Source organism: Eucyclogobius newberryi, unplaced genomic scaffold (genome assembly GCF_026437365.1).
Source record: "Eucyclogobius newberryi isolate DKJ021-1_F unplaced genomic scaffold, fEucNew1.0.hap1 SCAF_21, whole genome shotgun sequence".
Lineage (NCBI taxonomy): Eukaryota > Metazoa > Chordata > Actinopteri > Gobiiformes > Gobiidae > Eucyclogobius > Eucyclogobius newberryi.
Genome location: NW_027315846.1, coordinates 21679316 through 21699312, shown reverse-complemented (window position 1 = coordinate 21699312; position 19997 = coordinate 21679316). Strand labels below are relative to the sequence as shown.

The 19997-nt window shown below is 42.9% G+C and overlaps 1 protein-coding gene across 1 annotated transcript; it reads left to right on the top strand.

Moving 5' to 3' along the window:
* Window positions 1-626: 626 nt before the first annotated feature.
* On the top strand, window positions 627-13289 carry ift43 (intraflagellar transport 43 homolog (Chlamydomonas)). The gene is made up of 9 exons (XM_072457813.1): window positions 627-823; window positions 1066-1167; window positions 6774-6844; window positions 8284-8319; window positions 8733-8779; window positions 11781-11853; window positions 12650-12725; window positions 12832-12894; window positions 13083-13289. The coding sequence occupies exons 1-9, from the start codon at window positions 785-787 to the stop codon at window positions 13182-13184; spliced, it is 609 nt and encodes a 202-aa protein (XP_072313914.1). The 5' UTR covers window positions 627-784; the 3' UTR covers window positions 13185-13289.
* The last annotated feature ends 6708 nt before the right edge of the window (window positions 13290-19997 follow it).

Genomic DNA, 19997 nt, shown 5'->3' with positions numbered 1-19997 from the left:
AGAAAGAGGGAAGGAGACGTTTTCTGTGTGTGCACGTCTCATTACAGGAATGTTTACTTTTTCAACTATTACTAAAACTCATATGAGAAAAGTCTTTTAAATAGTCTCTATTTAATTATCTGACGTCTTGTGAGGGGCAAAGTGAAGGCTCATGAAACAGCGTCTGAACCAAACGTTTCCAAACACAGTTAGAAACACACGGAGTGACATCTAGTGGTATGTTTTAGTACTACCACATCCACCGTGGTTTGAACCCAATTATGTGTTAAGACAATAAAATAACTTTGCATTTTAGTTGTGTGTATTATTGATGCAACTGTGTTTCTGGAATAATATGAATACTTTTGACCTATTTTAACCTTTGTGGAGCAGGTTGAAACTTTATAGAGTCATAGGTTTAAGACTTGTTGTTTTTGCGGCGTTACTTTTAATGGCGGTTGGCAGCCAAATGTGCATTTACTTCCATCTTCTTTTGACTTTATTCTTTATTCTTTAGCTGCTGTCCCCCGGTATTAAGAGTTGTATTACCGCCCCCGCTGTAGTCTGAGTCACGTGACAAGCCTCTATGTCAGCGCTTTGAATCATCTTTCAAAGTGATTTCAGTGTCTTCTTTGAAACGTGGAAGAAGAAACTGCCAAAACTGTGCCTGTGTCAATACGGCCAGCGCTTCTGACGTCTCTCTCCAGAGTTTGGCGTTGCCATGGAGAGTGTTGCTATGTAACGCTTGAGTTGAACTCAGGAGGCTGTTGTCAGCCTAGCCTAGCCTAGCACTCGCTGGAAAAACATGGAAGACACGCTTCAATTAGGAGACTCCATGAAGAGTGTAAGTGTAACTCGCTCATGTCGGAGAAGAAGACAGAGTTCACTGTCCGGATGTGTCTGTGAGCGCGACTTATTAAAGCTGGAAGGACTTTAGACTTGTTAAGAGCACAACAGTTAACGTTAGCTCATGCTAGCTGCACATAACATGCAGCAGTGAAACTGTTGTGCCATACTAATGTTTCAGTGTGTTCCAGGGTCACTGACATGGCTGTGCTTGATTTGTCTTATTCATTGTTATTCTAGGTTCCAAAGTCAGGGCGAAGGGCTCGTCATGGAGCTGATCAGTCTTCATTCGATGAAACTCGCCCTGGAAGAAAGTCTTCTGGCTCTGCCTCAGCAGGAGAGGTAGTGATTCACACACGAAATCAACACACATACAAAGCAAAGAAAAACACTCATCAGTCTATTATTTGTTCACTCCAAATATGATTTAAACTCCAGGATGAAGAAGATGAGGTAGGTCCTGTGAGTGGTGACTTTGCCTGGCTTTGTTCCAGATTACTTTACTTTTCATACTTACTTTTCTAAACTGTGTTGTTGCTGTTGTTACACTTCTCTTTGAACTGCTGTGTTCACCTTAGTTGTTTGCACAGAACACGTTTTCTTTGAATTCATACAAACCCATTCAAAATGTTTATTTTTAACATTATTTAGTCCAATGAAATGTGATGAAATTTGTTGAGTGGAAAATACTTTGAATAGAGTTTCAACATTCAAAAAGAAGAAGCTGGTTTAGAAAGTCCATCAATATAGCAAGCATATTTTGTAGTTTAAAAAACGGAGAGAGAAAAAAACATGCACTTTAGTTGTGAAGGTGCTTGATTCTCCACAAACCTGACTTGTAATTGATCTATAGGAAGATCTGCCATCTGCTTGTCTCCATGGGGATGTTCTTTCATTGCCTGGAACTTTCCACAGAATGGCAAAAAAAACCTGCATCCGTCTCCATGGAGATGCAGGTGGTGTGCCTGCTGCTGTCAGGAATCTTACACGGTGCTGCTTTATTATAAAACCTCTCAAAGGAGTTGTTGTCCATACAATCAAATTGTTAGTGTCACCATCTTTTCAACAACTGTGAGGAGACCTTGCTCAACACCCGGTCTGGAGAGACGGGAGATGGCGGAGGAGAGTGGATCGGGGATGGAAGACATTCTGGACGGCGTGGAGGAGCAGCCTTTTCTGGCTGCACGTGCCCGGAAACGTAAAAAGTCCCTTAGCTCGTCCGAGGGTTCTGGGAATGAGCAGCAGGATGAGGCTGAAGCTATTGATATCCGGGGTGAGAGCAGAGACTGTAAGGTGATCATAAAGCTTGCACAGGATAGTGCATCCTTTAAGGAGTGGAATTCAGTGGCATTGTCAAAGAGCCTAACTGTAGCTGTGGGAGTGATCAAGAGTGCGAGTGTCCTTAGAGATGGCTCGCTGCTGGTCGTGTGCAAGGACGCGGCTCAGCAACGGAAGGCGATTGGAACTAAACGTCTGGGTGGAAAGGACATTCTTGTGTCTAATGCTGAAAGAAACACGGTCAGAGGAGTTATCATAGGTGTCCCTACGGCGACGTCTGTGGATGAAGTTAAGGAGAATTTGACGGGAGTTACGGTGGTGGACGCTAGGCGTTTGAAGGTGACCCGGTTTGGGGTAAGATGTGACAGCTTGTCGGTAATGGTAACACTTGAAGGGAGGTGCCTGCCTAGTAAGGTGTTCATTGGGTACATGTGCTATAGCGTCAGGCCATATGTTCCGCCGCCCCTGCGTTGCTTTAAGTGCCAGCGCTTTGGGCATATTGCAGCGGTCTGTAGAGGGAGGCAAAGGTGTGGTAAATGTGCAGGAGATCATGAGTATGGGAAGTGTGACGTGGGTGCAAAACTGAAGTGCTGTAACTGTGGGGAAGAACATAGCTCTGCCTACGGGGGATGCAGGTTTAGCAAAAGAGCTGCTGAGGTGCAGAAAATAAAGGTCTCTCAAGGTATATCCTATGCAGATGCAGTCAAGAAAGTTTCAAGTAACGAGTTTAGTGTAAATACAGAGAGAGGAGCCAGCGCTGCTCCCAGCCAGGGCAAAATGAGAAAGGCCAGCGTGGCTCCCAAGAAGTGTGAAGGTTTCAAGAGTGGAGGTCCCAAGTGTGCAGGTTCCAGAATTAATGAGAATACCCTGGTTGTGGATAGAGAGGATTTTGTACTCTTTATGGTGGATGTTGTAAACTGTGCTGCTCAGACTCAAAGCAGAACTGAAAGGATCAGGATCATTGCTAAAGCTGCAGGGAGATTCCTTGGAACAAAGGAGCTTGATTGGGCAGATATAGAAAACAGGCTAAAGGCGCTAAATGGGAGTCGGAGTGATGGGGGTCTGCTTTTGGGGAGTCAGAGTGATCAGAGTGACGAGATGGGGGTGGGGGTGGTCTCCTGTCCTCGTCCAGTCTCGTAGACGCACGGCTACCAAGCAGCGACATCAGTGGAAATATTAAAGCCTGTAGAATGAAGCCTAAAGAATAAAGCTGTACGGTGGAAGCACCGAACGTCAAAGAAGGAGAGGAAGATGAAGAAGAGTCTCCCTGGAATAAAGCCGGTTGGTCTCTGAAACAACAACAACTATTCTAGTCACAAAGACATATCATGACCTCATGGGCTTTGTAACACCAAAGCAATGGAAGGAGTACTTTTACGGACTACGACAGAGTCTGAGGACTACGACAAAGTCTGAGGAATAAAGTCTGGCGGTAATGCAACACTTGGATGCCAACCGCCATAAAACAACAACAACAACAACAACAACAACCATCTTTTCAAATAAAAAACAACTGAATAGTGTCAAAACAGAACTCAATCCATGGGTTTCAAAATTATGAAAAATTAGGACTTTGGCATTAGCGTTTGACAAAATGTTGCATATAACAGGAAGCTGAACCCATGAACCATGTTTAATGCAAATCATTTGATACGTGTTCCTTGACCTTAAAACATTTTGAATGGGACTGTATTATGTTGCTGACAATTGATATGTTGGGTCTTAGTTTTGTAAATATAAGATTTAAACTTTAAGCTTTATTTTAATTTATGCTTTTTGAAGCTTTTGAAACTTTAAAGCTTCAGCACCTTGAATTGAATGACATGAAACAACTTCCGTAGTGATGTTTGTATTCATGACATCAGCCATTCCAACTAAATTGACGGAACTATAAAATGGACATAATTCCTAAAATGCTGTTACTTTAGACCAATCTTCCCAAATTAGGTCAACTTGCCTAATGTATGAAGCATTATTCTCGCGCCCTCTGTGACCTGCACATGCAATACATTTTTCCATCATGTACTGTGACTGCAGAGTTTATTTACAGTCTTCGTTTATCAAGCCTGGCCTCATCTTCCTAAAATATCCAACTGATTTGGTGCATTCCTGACATCCTTTTAAACAAAGAGTCACTGGCTTTTATGGGCTGCTAGCGTTTGTCTACCATAAGTTCCTTGCCCCAGAGACTGTCACAGAATCCCAAATTAGAAAACTATGAGGGCTGAGCTAATTGCTTTAAAAGCCATTAGCTTTTACTACAACTGTGAAGTTCATATTTGGTCAGTAAGGACTGATGGGCCAGTGTTTTGTTTCGCAGGACACATGGGGGCCACCCCCATAAATGCACTTTATTATTAGACAATTCTTAAATTGGACATCTTCTGCCAAATAACTTCAATGAGCTTTAAACCTTACAACAGTTTTTCACCATCATTAGTTGACCCAAAGTTTTATTCTTATTGATTCCTTCATGTTTGATTATTCCATATGTCCTGCGATTGAGTCTCGACTGTTTAGAAACTTCCTGTTTTCACCCACATCCCACGCCCACATCCCTGAGTGATATATTTAAGGATTCTAAATGTCACATAGCCACTTAATCAAATTACTCAATTACTTACTTTAAAAAAAAAAAAACTGACAATCTGTTGAAATGTCACTATGAAGAGTTATCAGTTCTGCCGTTTTAAACAGGAAGTTTACTGAGCTGTTTTAGATTAATATTATATTGTATCAATGAACTTATGTTTAATGCAAATCACTTGATACAAAGTACCTGAAGAAAAAAATAATTTGTCTCCTTTAATCTTTCTTTTGTCTGTCCATGTGCATTGTCCTTTTTTCTAGTGAAAACTGTGTGACATCTGTTCATCACAAACCAGTGATAGATTGAAACAGTTACACACAGAAAGTCAGCTCATATATATAAAATAATTACAAATCAATAATACAATCACTACTTACTAAAAAGTCTGTGGCTACAAAGAAAAAAATAAAGATCTGTTGTGGTTTGTAGGTCAAATAACAAAAGCAAGGATGTAATTATTGCTTGAAATACCTTTTTAATTGTGGAAATTGTTCATAATGAGACAATCACTAATTGCTCAAAGTTGAAGGAGCTTTTTCAGCCTCAGCCTGTCTGGATTAATGGTAAAATAAAGTGTAATCGAGTCCCCCTCTCCCTCCCCTCACGCACCCCTTAATGGTGACATTCAAATTTATAAATGGCTCTGGCGAAGGAGTGAGCCTTGAGCAATTATTTCATCATAAACGGACGGAATTTTTCACGAGCGCTTTGTCCTTCCGCAGACACAATTTAGTAATGAGAAATGGTGGTCATTTTTTGAAACCAATTTGTCTGGTGCCCACCCTCGCTCGCTCACGCTGAGGAATTCATTCATTCAAGTACTGGTCACAGGATCAGAATGCATTTGGAGTTTACTATTTTCAGAATGAAGGAATGAGAAGGTCGTTTTTTTCCCCTTGTGAATCTATTTGCGGGGAAGATGTATGCACTTTGGTCGTTCCCACACTCCGCTCCATAGGTTCTGTTCCTAGAAATGGGCAAACAGAAAACTTAAACAAACATGACCTTGAGTAGCTTTGTGTGATATGTCTTCATAAAAATACGCAATGTGCTTTTAACTTTACTATGAAGTGTCCTTTAGCCAGATGGGCTCATAATTTGTGTTATCCTAGACAAGAGGGCCCCCTTCTGGCGCCACATAAAAATAATCGTGACGACAGCTTTTCACGATCCTCTTTGATAAGTGTATTTATTTTTGTGTACAGTTAGGATTAATGCACTGTGCAAAGCCATTCATTTACTAAAAAGTAGACAAGATTATTATTTTTTTAAATGTTAGCTGCATTATCTTTCTGATTCGGATTCATGTTTTCATGTTTCTTGTGGTGGGGTTTCACAGTTCTACAGTGTGGTATTAAACTTATCTGTCCATTATTTATTCAATTACATGCTTTTTGTTGCAAAAAATATGTGGAATGAATGAAATGCAGACTCTCCACAGATGTTAGTGCTGCACAGATCAATCCAGCAAGGAAATAACTATCACAGCTACACAAGGTTTTCCATCCGACTGCAATGAACAGTATTTTAAAGTATCACCTGGTTGACATTTTCTTCATTTATTCCTTTTTGTCCATCATCCCAGGAGCTTTATAGCTAAAATATAAAAAGAAAATTGTAACACACTTATTTTCAGTCAAATCAACCACTCTGGGAAGAACCAGGGTCAGGTTGTACTTCAAACCAACAAATTAAACAAATAAACACCCAAATGTGAGCATTACACCTAGACTTTTTTACTTCTTTAAAAGCCCCTAAATCTATTTTTAGTTAAATTAGCTTCAGCTTTGGAACAATAATTGTTAAAACCCAACAAAGACTTAATCTACAGTCAGTTATTACCTCCCAACAGCAGTTTTACTCTTCCATATATTCACCAAAGAAAATCTAGTCAAGATTTAAATATTTCAAAATATACTGTTTAAAAATATTCAAGTATCCATAGTTTTGGAATATTGCATCTTTTTCATATCGTGCAGCCCTAACCGATAAGATAAACGGTTCTAGACAAGAAAAGTTTCATGGTGCAGCTTTAAACCAGCTATAAATAATAATAATAATAAATGTCTTGTTTTTGCAGGGTCCTCCAGTGAAACCCACGCGCAGACTGGGAGGCTGGGCTGAAGAAAGCTCCGGTTCAGGATCTGCCAAGTACAAGTCTTTGTCTTTTCCTCCCATCTACACAAAAAGCAGCTGCTGTTATTAATGAACCCTCATGCTGTCGAATGAGCTTATTTATCAGCGCATATTTGGCACTCGGGCTGTGAATCAACAAGGTTAGAGGGAGTCTGTCTGAGCGGGCAACTCTCCATTCGTCTTCATCTGCGGGCAAGGCGGTAATTGACATGGTTAATGCGTCAGCCACAGGAGGGCACTGTTAGTCAGCTCGCCACTTCATCACGCCGGTTCAGGCCACTTAATCACCTCCATACCACTGCGACTTGGTCTTTACACAGATAGAGCGTAACACGGCAACTTCTCGAAATATTTGGAACAGATTGAATGTGTTGGTCACGAGCAGTCGACCACATCCTGCATAAAACCAGCTTGATGCTCGCTCTATGGTGTAACAGGTATTGGAAATGCGCTGGGCCGATGCATTAGATCAATTGAGCTTGTTTGGTGCAAAGGCAAACTCTATAGATCTTCCTTTTTCACAAAGACTGGCAGCACAAGGCTCACGTGCTTTGGTGTGACCCGCCTCGGCTCACGGTCCCGATGCGATTGTAATACAGGTGGCGTTAGAAAAGGCTCCGGCACGTGCATTGATCCTCTCTGAAACAAAGTAAGTAATGGCCCCCCTGGAATGGACAAGGACTTGCACTTTCAATGTCACCCCTTCAGCTCAATCACCGCCGCCCACTAATCCCAGCACAGATATCCCAGGATTTGTCGATCTATCACTTCTAATTGACACTAAATGATCTGTCAGTGTATTGATGAACCTTTGAAGCCAGTTTGTCACAATATATTTTATCCCTAACAACTTTTTCGAGACAGTTTTACCATGTCTATCACTTTGCTTTACATGAGTCTTAATCAAGGGGCCAGTAATGTCTCGCCTCCCACAGACTCCTCCACCCAGACAGGACACTGGTCAAGGGCAGGTAGCGTCACCCGGCCTCTGACTGGAGGGGGAAAGGCAGGACAAACCTCAGATACACTTTTCTGTTTCATTCATTTTGTTTTAATTAAGAAGGCAACGAAATATTAGAATTTAACAATCCTTATGGCATAGAAAACCAGAAAGATTTATAGTGAATTATGTAAATTAGGGCGACAAACCTCGGGAACTATACATTAAATGTACTGGAAAAGAAAAGATTTGTATTAGTTGTGGAGCATTTTATTCATCATTTCATCTCATCTGCAATGTTATGTGTGATTGTTTCATGAAGAAAGTTCATACGCTGGAATGTAGTGTAACACCAGCAGAGGGCACTACTCCATCAGAAAACTGCAGTCCGCCATTAGAACTCTCTTTTTACTTATTACCTATTGTAACAGATGTGCTGCTAGGATTTAAAATATGCCTTTTGAGATAGTATTGACAAGTGCATATGACTAAGCTTTTCAACATGTTTACACAGATCGTCAAGGAGACCGGCAGCTGAAGACATGGAGGAGTAAGTTCTGACACACTTTGCATTACAGTTTTTAATCTGGGGTTCAAACTGTCAATCGGATATCTTTTGTTCTAAAAGTACAAATTAGCTTTCAGATTGTCCTTTCATCCCAGCCACACAATCACTTGATTAAAAAATTTGATTCACCAACTGATTTCTCATTAGTGTTATTCTGGTTGAACCAAAATTAGCAAAAGCAATGCTTTGTTTTTTTCTTGAAATATTTCCCGTTCCTCCCCAGTTCTCATCTTTCTTTTTTACGATGTCTTTTCAAAACATCTCAACAGAGCTGACTTTAGCTGCCGTCAAATAAATAAATAAATGACAAAAGGCCAGTCATCTAAAGAAACAGTCATGACCTCACTATTGAAAGCGTTAAATAATTCACCTGATTGCTCTTCTTCTTTTAACAGCCGCCGATTGCGACCACAAACTCCTGAGGGATCTGATGATGAAGGAGGTGAGAGCACCCTTGCCGTCTGCTGCTCTGTCTTTCCTCACGGGCAAAAAGTGTCTCCCAGTGGCTCCCAGCACATCCATCCTGTGGAAGTGGAGCAGATAAACAGGCCCATCATTGCTTTTCACTGCTCTCATCAAAAACTGAGTGCCTTTTATACAGTTTTATTTATCAACTTTGATTGTAATTAGAAGATGGCTTTAGTGATCAAATGTGAATTGACAATAAGTGGCAAAACAAATGCCCAGTGTCATGACAATGCAGCGCTGACTGGGCATTGTTCGGTCATAAAGGCTCATAATAAGTAAGTAACCCTTTAGTTTGTGTTTGTACCTTTTTAAAAATGTGCAAACAACTAGAGGCAAATGGGACGTGGAACATAATGTGATGAATAAAGACATTTGGAGTAGCCTCAGATTATGTAAAGAAAAGAAAAAAAAGGTTTTGGAAAATGAAAATCGCTTTGCTATTTAAGTTACATCAAAGCCTGGCTAGAAACCATTAGCATTTTATATTATTTGCTTATTTATTTGGCCATTAGAATACACATTTATCATTTTCGGTGACGTCAAAAACAGCTTTACAAATAGCAAACTTCTCAACAAATCACACTAGACATTTAACATTTTCTCTCTCGGTTGAACAAACTAAATTGCTGATAATTGTCCATTAAAAATCCCCCAAAAGTCATTAGCAAATAGGATTTTGCCTCCAGTTTCTTCCATTTTGAAAGTTCGAACATTCTGATGACATTGTATTTAAAAGCGTCTACACATCCCCAATAACATTTACACAGATTTACACCATGTATTTATTTGTTAAAGTGGTCAGTGCAGGTTCTTTGGCCCTAAACGCCTGAGGAAAGACCATTACCCGATGGAGGAAGAGCTCTTAATACAGAGCCCGAGGCAGGGGCATCGGAAATGACAGTGCTGAGGGTTAGTGAGATAGCCCTGCCATCTTGATTGTGCCCCCTACCCCTTATCCCCCATGTCCACTGGCAACAAGAAGAGAGGAGAGCGAAGGCATTGCCCAGTCCTCAGCTTCAATCTCCTCATCAGTGGCCCCCCGAAGCCTCCTGCTGGTCACTTCCAACAGCACCAGTATCACAAACACAGCCGGTCCCCAGTCAGTCCAGCGGTGAGTTCCCGTCGTATAACCTGCGTAATCACCGGCACACGTCCCCACACGCTCGCAGTAAACGACTCCCTTTTGATACCCGCCCCTGTGACGCAGCCGAACCTAAGCGTGTAATAAAGATCCGCGCGGGGGCCTCTTTCTCCCAGACAAAAGCCACCTTGATCCGAGCTGGGGGAAGGAAGCCGGCGCTGGAGACGGCTCGCTCCTGAAAGACCTGGCCTTTGCATCAAAAGAAAACACGGCTTGTTTGCAACTGCCTTTCCTGCCCTTTCTGACCCGCAGTAATGGGGGTGAATTCGAAGCTCATTTAGAATGTTGCTGCACCTAATAATACACTTTGCATATAGACAGCATATGTTGGCTTTAAATAATCGTACATTACTGGGAGGTGCGGGCTCTGCGTGCGGACAGACAGACGAGCCTGTTAGCCATTTGCAACGAGCTGGATGGCAAGGCTTTTTGATGTCATTGCACTAAGACCATTAAATTTGATTGGGGGTCCAGGGGGGACAGATTCTGCTGAACACTGTGCTTTGTAAATGAGAGGACAAAGTGTCACCTCGGTCTCATGCATATGAAAGACCCGCGCCCGCATTTATTTGGAAATCGGAAACACAGATGAATCTTGTCAGTGGCTAAACGAGAAGGGCATTTTTAATTTGGTTTGAAAACAACAAAAGAAATCAACAGTAACAGAAGTTTGTTTAACTAAAAGCTCGTTATATAGGTCATTTTTTGACCAACTTTGTGCTCTATTTTCAAACTGTAGCAAGTTGAAGTTGCTATTTATCTGAAAATAGTGTGTCGTAAAACTATAGAGATGTAAAGATGTTTATGATGATTCTACTCCACTTTTCCCAGAGTTATTTGGATGAAACAGATGGACAGGTATATCTTCACATCAGATGCACACTTCCCGCCTCTCACCTCTATTTACCTGTTATATCGACTTTACCCTGGGGCTACAGTACTGTGGTCAGAGATTACTGACATGCCTCTTCATGCCTCTCCTTTTCTGCTGGTATCCATCCCCGATCTTCCTCTGACACTGACACTCTGCTGTAGAGCTGCTCCACATGAAACTAATGTCTGCTAAAGCAATACAAATCCTCATAGGGTTTGGTTTAAAAGTCTACCGTCCATGTCTGGAATGTTTTTTCCCTTTTTTTTCAAAATTTGTACACATAATATAACTTATTTATATTCCTCTTTTGACAGGCATTTAGTTTTTCTTGTCTTATGAGAATATTTATATATTATATTAATACATCTCTGATTTGCCTTGTTAACAAATGTCCATCTGAAAACACTCTGAAAGTTTGTCTTGTCCTTCTTGGGAGTGGAAACATCCTCTGTCCTGTTGCGTTTCACCAATTAAAGTGGATTCCCACTGTTTGAGCAGTGGTTGGCAGCTCCTGGCACCGCAGCCCCTGCCAGGCCGCACCGTGACTTCCGACCCCACACAGATGGGCCCGTAAGCAAATACTCTTGCACATGGCTGGACATGGCCCCAGTTGGAGTGGCAGAGTGGACACGGAGGTCGGACCAGTGGCCAGCACAGGTCCTGGGGGTGGGCCGCTCTGACAGGGCCCAAATGCTTAGGTAGCAGGGGGTGCTTTCTGGGGAGCCCCTGGCCCGCGCCCCTCTCACAGCAGGAAGAGCTGACGCGTGGCCTCCTGAATATTCATGACAGCATGGCTATTGTGACAGGGCAGCTCTTAGGAGGCTGCTGTAAAAGGAAGAGAGAACACATGGCCCCACAAACACACTCCCGCCGCCAAACACCTGGGGCCTACTGTAATGCTTCCATGATTTGGAAAAGATTTAAATATATAATCTTATTAATAATCAAATGTCTTTTTAGATATTCCAGTCATCCCAGACCTTGATGAAGTGCAGGAAGAAGATCTCACCATGCAAATCGCAGCTCCACCAAGGTACTGTTCCACTCCACTCCATGGGCCGTCCTGCTGCAGCCGCGGCCACCTTCAGCTTAATGCAGAGGCTCCAGAGGAGCGCAGTGGCCTGCTCTGTGACTTTGATGACTGCCTGTCCTCCACTGTGCCATCACAGGGTCTTGCTTTATGGGGCTAAAATGCAGAAATAACAGTTGGTGTGATTTATGCAACCCTGTTACCAGGGTCCTCACTAACCGGGTCCTTTGATTTACAGGGCAGCCAGAGACACACCGACATGTGTCGAATATGTAGCAAGGCTATGACAGCGGTGGAGGTTATTAGGCTCGGGCTTGCTCTCTGTGCCAGATAATATCCACATTGAACTCATTGTGGGGGCAATGTAGCGTGTAATGTGCAGTAAGTAGGACTGGCATGCACTGCTAGGCCCCAGCCACTTTGAGAGCCCCCCCACTTAATTCCGACCCACAGATAAGCAGCTGGGTTTCAATTTAAGGCATTTACCACTTGGCAACAATCTGCCTTTACTCTCAGTTTGAGATTTTAGAATCTTGTTTGACACAAACTTCAGAGTTTGAGCCGTTGTAGTTGTTCATACTTTTATTTACATGAGTCCAGACTGTGCTTTTCATGAGTTTCAGCTTCATGTTATATGTAATACTTTGAGGACTTTTCCCCATACAGAATATTTATTTTGTTTTAAATGGTCAATTGTGGTCAGTTGTCAACAGTTTTAATTTCTCATCATCCTGACACCCATGGATTGTTATTGCAAGGTCAGTCTGTGTGACAATCACAACATGTTGTGTCCTCTTAGCGTTCAGGTGAACCGGGTGATGACCTACCGAGACCTGGACAATGACCTGAAGTACTACTCTGCTTTTCAGACCTTAGTAAGTCAAGGATATGTAATTTTGAATCTTTGACATTCACTTCTCGTCTTGTTCTCAAGGTTGTCTGTTTTAAACTGATCTCATCCTTTCTTCTCTCTCTTTTCAGGACGGAGAGATTGACTTGAGGCTCCTCACCAAGGTTTTAGCACCAGAGCAGGAGGTGAAAGAGGTGAGTGAGTTTTTTGGTAAATATAGCTTGTGAGCTCCCCCTGAGGCTCTGTCCAGCTGTTTCTGGGGCACAGGGGAGCATGCCACTTGTCTCTCAGGTAATCAAGATTTATGATGTGTAGATTAAGACTTCCCCCTCTCTTCTTGGGTTGTCTAGTGCTGCCTCTAATTCTTCTTCCCCCTCTGCAGGACGATGTGAGCTGGGACTGGAATCATCTGTTTACAGAGGTGTCCTCAGAGCTGCTGATGGAATGGGATCAAGGAGAGAGTGAGGACCTGTCCGTAACATGAGGACAATCTTTAAAATAAAACTCTTTGAGTAAAGTTCAGTGTAAACTGGGAATAACCACCAACAGCAGGTTTTAGGAATTTCTGGTATTCTTGTCATTATAATGATGTGTTTATATGTGTTTACATTTATAAATGAAATATATATTTTAATTCAGTTTGTCTTTGAAATGATTTGTATCTACCTCCTAGAATGTCTTTTTTCCAAAACTCTGATAGAAATGTCCTCTCAGCAACAACAGCATTATCACCAGGCCCACAAGTCCAAGGTTGATAATCAGCCTAAGCTGAAATCCACTTGATTGTGTTCAAATTAACATTCTTCATTAAAGCCCACAACCTTATTGTTATTGACAGTGGCATTGACTTTATCTTCCAGCTCTTCGATAGGAGCAACCCTGTCTTCACTATTATCTCAAAAGTATTGAACAGAGTTCTCATTGACACCTGGAGGATTACCATACATTAAAGTTTGACAAGATAAAAGCAGCTGTTGTGAGTTGACACTAAAGCTGGTGTTTTTATTGTGGTAAACTAATAGTTTCTCTAGAGTTTGTTGCTGAGGAAACAGGGAACTGACTTGAAGCCACTGGACAGATGTTGCCCCTGATTTGAAATGGGAATGTAATATAGTTAATGAAATGCTTTGTGTACTGTGCTGCTCTGTTTGTCTTTGGTCCATGTGTGGGAATATTGATGTATTCCTCAAAGTCACTGCGGCTCTATTAGTGAAACAGTTGTAATATTTACAGAAAGTGATTAGGTTGATGTCTGAGGCGCCGGCTGTCTCATGACAGTTGGTGTGATGCACAGCAAAGTCTTCAAGGACACACAATCTATGCATCGAACAATTAATCACCACCTTTAACAAATAATCCAGTTTTTTCATCTAAAAGGCATTGAATCGACTTCAACAGGCCTATCATCGCAGTACAAGCTGATTGAAACAGTATATGCCTGCTCAGATGTGTGCACTGTCCAGGCTTCTGTCCAGAAAGTCATCTCTGTTGTTTGTCTGTCAGACCTGCAAACACACATTTTTAACCGCCTCCACAATTGGCGTATTTAGCCAGACTTAATGAATTCTGCCCATATGCCCTGAGCAGCTGCTATTTTGCCCCTTCCTCCCGCCCCTGCCGAGCCGCGAAGTGCCCATCCATGTAGAGACAACCTCTAGCTGTCTCTGTGGAGAAGTGTGTGGCTGCCACTCCTCGGCTGGCAGCTGGCCCGGCCCGTCTGAGGTGCACCGTGGCTGGGCATAGGACTCAGATTAGGGCCCACTGATCACAGGTTGAGAAAGGCCCCAATGATTGGCCCAAATATCTATGGATCAGAGAAGGGATTAGAGTGTGCGAGTGAGGTCCAGAGACGCTGTTTGGCATGTGTTTGCATCCAGTTTTTCAAAGTGACCTTTCTCCACTCCCTCATCTCTTTGCGCTTGCTTTATTCTCGACACAGTGGAGTTTACTTGGATGTTACAGTGACCTCTTGTGTGTGGAGTGTGTGTGCTGTGAATGTAATCACATGGAATGAACTGTAAAGTGTGTGCGGTGGAGAAAGGACAGTATGGTTATGGCTCTCACACCAACATGTGTCACCGAGAGGAGAACAGTCTGAGGCCGTGGTGATGTTGTGGATATCTGATCCAAATGCAGGCCATCCAAGGGTTTAAGAGGCTCTATATTTTCTCTAGACATTTTCTATTAAAATAATAGACCATTACTGTAGAGGGAAAAGGTGACCAGTTTCTATGTAGGCATAGAATATTTCATTGATAATGTGCAGATGATGACACCATGTTTAAAATACACCGGTGTTGATAACATCCTCAGTATAGCAAAGATTCACAAACTTGTGAAATGACTGGATTAGTGTTGTTTTGCCCTTATAAGTTAGAGTTTTGACCTTAATATGACATTTTGTTCTATTTAAATATATTAAGTTGTGTATATTTCTACCATGATGATTGTTCGCATGTAACTGAAAGAAGTAAAAGTGTTATCTAACCCTAAAAACTACTATTACTACTCTATTACTACTCTATTACCACTAAAGTGAGGATAATACCACTATTGGACGGAGAGTTATTCAACCACAAGGTATTATTGGATCTTCTGGAAATGACTTTTCATCTGGTGGCATAAAAACAAATAGAGATGTGTAATACAATTTTAATAAAAATCAGATAAAGGGGCCATTACTGTAATGTTCTTCCTCCTCCTCATCGACAGGCTTTCCTCGATGTATTCTGATATCGGACACTAATTGGAAGGATACAGGGGAGATAATATGGTTCCAGCTCTAGTTAATATGCTGTAGTGTTGACAGAAGTTTATACATCTTATCTGGTCTCAATATCTGGCTTCCATATGGCCCAAAAGCAATATGCCAAAGTGTAATTAAAGAAAATGGGAGATGTGGAGATAGCTGGGGCAGGAGCCGGGCCCCTGAGTGAGGGGTGAGGACAGACACGCTAAACCTTATGGAGTATTAAGACTAGTTCATTCCACTACAGGCCGGGCTCATCAATCATGTGCCATAAAGCAGCCAAACTCTAATTAACAATCCCAAAAGTCGTGGCCATAATATGCATCTTCTGAATCCTTAGAGAAGTGAAAGTCGGGTTTTACTCCTAACCTAAACTGATGCAAGCTTCATTTGACTTCTGATACATGCAAATAGAGACGTATTCAAATGGAGCACTTTGAAAAGGCCCTCAAAAGCAGTATTGATTTGCCACAAAGACTCCATGATATTTCAAGTTTAAAGGAGAAAATCCTTGCCACAAAACTAAGGCAGTCAGATCAATATCATTTTTGATCAAAAGGGGATTTTCCTTTGAAAACAATAGATTAAACAGCTGTTTTATTTTTCATTAGATATAGTTCACCTCTGAAACACTGCAGTGGATCAGAGAGTGCAATGTTGGAGGGAGGATTACTCCAGTAAAGAGCCAATGAAAGTGCTGTTTATAAGACTGAAAGTTTGACGGCTGGAAAGTGTTTGTCACTCCTCTTCTTTTGAGTTAATATTCTACTGCTCCCAGTCCTCTTTTGTTTACCCCAGGTGGGCCCTGACATGAAATGGCAGCGATGGCAGCAGTTAGGAATGCCCCTGGGCGTCTAAAGGCCGTCATGTTGTCAAAGGCCCTAGGAGGGAGGAAGAGGACCGGGTGGCACTCATAGCAGCTTTTTTAAACTCCAAATCATCAGACAGAAAAAGCTCATGCTCTTTTTTATTTTTTTCTGAAATGGTGAAATTGACTGAATTCATTATACTCATATGTTCTTATAGTGCCGGCTGCTTTTGAAGGCGAGACTGAGGTTTGAACATGAAATACAGCCCGGCTTCACATTTGTCATGTATTTTATTATTTCCCTTCCTCACCGCCGTCCGGTTGGCGAGGTCCTTCATTTTTCACTTGACTGCTTTTCTTATCATTGCGGGGCCCGATCAGCTGGCCTATGAGTGACTTAAAGGCAATAAAACACAAAACATTCTGTAAAACATGGATGCTCCCTGTGTTGGAGAGGCCCCTGCGACGCCTCGGTGAGAAATTATGATAATAACTCAGAGGCTGTTAGAGTGGCCAGGTCGCACTGGGGGCTGGGAGCAATGGGACAAGGTTCAGTAAGGTTTTCTGAACAGGGACAGGTCAAGGTGGCCTATTGGGCTCCAGCACACCCCCCTGTCATAAACTCCATCAAGGGGGCACAGGCTGTGGCCAGGTACACAGCAAACCTCTTTGTCTTGTGGCTGTTGGTGATAAAGCAGGAGATGATGGGAAAGTGGTTGTGCTGGCCCTATGGCAGAGACGAGGTCAGCCGAGAAGTTTATCGTAAAACAACTGAGTCAACACAACACAACTGTGTGCCCTCTCGGGTCACAAATATACCTTCTGAACTGAGTTTTCGGAGGTGGACAAGACAAGTGTATTTGCACTGCCCTCTGTTTGGATTGTGCAGTCTGGAAATGTGGTTATGTCTGTGACTCAAAGGTGCAAGAAGAACATTGCTCTTTATTGCTTTAAAGACAGTCCACGTCACTATTATTGCTGCTACTACTACAAATATTAAACCACTATCTAAGTGCTACAACCACTGTACTCAGATTAGTGATTGATTGATTGATTGATTGATTTAGTTTGACAAATTCAATTGAGTGTCTTGAGCAACTTCCGAACCAAAAAGAAGGCAAAACCATCACTATTGTCAAATTTAAAGAACCAGCTAGTGACAGGGACTTTATTTGCTTCTTTATATATTTTTTTTATTTTTTTTAACTGAAAGATCTGATTTGGTCATGTTTAATCTACTGTATTTATTTATTGGATTGGGACAGTGTATATTAATGAACACATGGCCAGATTATAGATAAAGATGCTAATTTCCATCTGCAGTCCTTAAGCATAAAACAGTTACAAAACATTACAAAATTAAAATGACACAGGACAATAAAAGTGGAAGCTGTTGTGCGCTGAAACTTAAAAAACACTGAATTACTCAATATGTTTCAATTTCTGGTTTGAAAATATCTGATTATTTGCTGAAAACATCCAGCATCACTTTGTTCAAGAAAGTTTGGTCATGCATTCTGTGCTTTATTTGTACTTTTTCACCAAAATTATTTCCTACAACTTTCTTGAACTAAATATCTGTACAGATTTTAGTCACCTGCTTTAGTTGCTGTAATATAACAAACCTCTCCAAAGAAGCCGAGACACCAGGCCTGAAGGAAGCAGTGCCTCGACACATATTAAGTGTGTGAATGAAGAAGGAGAGAGGACAGGAAGAGCTGAAGAGGCTGAGATCACACCTGTTCTGCTCTGATGCCCTCCCAGCGTGCCTCCACCCTCACTCCCTGGGCTTCTGCTGGCATCTGCGCCCGGTGGGTCGGGCCAATCCCACCTCCCCTCTGCTCGAGGAGACGCTGGAGACTCCATCTGCCGAGGGGCTCGACTGCGCTGCGGCCCGACGACAGCCCGCCCGGGGAAGGGGCCCTGGGCCTTCAGCGGCCGGCCGTTGGGGGGTCTCACAGTGGCAAGCCGCGGCGCACCACATCACACGTCACATGCCAGCTGGCTGGGCCCTTCTCACTGTAAACAGAGACTAATGACCACTCACCAACACAGCAGTAACACGGGCCCTGCAGTGGAGGAAGGGAGAGAGATCTGTCTTGAGGTCACTTCTAATTAAATAGGTTTACTTCCTGAGAGAACACATCGTGGAAGAACTAGTGGCGATTCTAAACTGAAGCTGGATGTGTAGCGTGTGTAAAATTGGGCGCTAATGGTTTGTTAAGGCTAACGATGCCTGCGACTGCACACTATTGCTGCTTTAATGGACCAAGAACTGCCATTTGAGATAATAACTCTGCATCTCTTCATTCTAAGTATGCTGCATTGAACAGTCAATAGCACCAAAATATATCTCAAGAGTAAAAGTATAGGTATCTAGAAGAATTTCCTATATACCTAGTGTTAAATCCTGCTTTGAGCTGTGGAAGGAGGTATAATGTAAGTTACCGAAAACATTTGTGTGAAACTAAGACCGGTTTCCACTGAATGTTTCCTCACTTCTGTTGCTTAAATGTCCTACTATTCCATCTGCCCCGGGGCCCGAGCGTGCGGTTATAGATATATAAGCATATAGGGTGATATAAATAAATATATCAGATGTGTTACAGAATGACATTGAGAGTCATTCCCCGGTTCGGTACGAAGGGGTAAGGGGTCACTCGGCTGCTCTCAGCCACTGGCAGCCCGGCCCGCCGCTATAGGCTTCATCTACAAAGTTGCAATAAATATCTGACCATCATTTATTTTAATTCACTCCTTTCCTGCTCAGATGGAATGGATTCTTAACCTTGCAGGACAAGGACACCCGTATGCTGCCTGCCGTCCCTTTAGCTGCTAAATTATTCTTCATTCTTCAGGGGAAATAAAAATGGAGTCTGGCGTTGCTCAAACTGTCAGCTCCAATGAAAAGCACGGCTGAAAACGTTGTCACTGAACCTCTGGACAAGGAAAAGAAGGAGTGGGCAGTGCAGACGCAGAGGCATAAAGCGGGGGTGAGAGGGAGAGGGACGGGCAGCCTCCAGAGTGATTTATTTGCCAAATCAGGACACAATGAGTCGATTATGAGTCCTCTAATAAGAGAGAGTGTTTGGGGACCCACTAATTGGGCATGATTGAGTTGCAGTCTGGGAGCCAGGCGAAAAGGGAACCTGGTCGGCGGCTGTCATGCAATCATCAGCTAATCAGAGCTTTGAAATTAAAACTGCGTGTTTGGGCTAGAGGACGGGGTGATGGCAGGGACCAGGCAAGAACCAAGCAGGGACCACAGGCAGGGACCACAGGCAGGGACCACAGGCAGGGATCACAGGCAGGGACCACAGGCAAGGACCAAGCAGGGACCACAGGCAAGGACCAGGCAAGAACCAGACATGGACCACAGGCAGGGACCACAGGCAGGGACCAGACATGGACCACAGGCAGGGACCACAGGCAGGGACCAGACATGGACCACAGGCAGGGACCACAGGCAGGGACCAGACATGGACCACAGGCAGGGACCACAGGCAGGGACCAGGGATTGCAGAAGATCACTGTGGATGTTTGGTGCATCGTGGGATCTAAATTTGTCTCCAAAAATTAGGCCCCTATGACGTAAAGGACCAGTCACTGGAACATCAATGTAATGTCTCCAAGAAGCAAGAGAGTGTGTGTGTGTGTGTGTGTGTGTGTGTGTGTGTGTGTGTGTGTGTGTGTGTGTGTGTGTGTGTGTGTGAGGAGTGTGTGTGTGTGTGTGTGTGTGT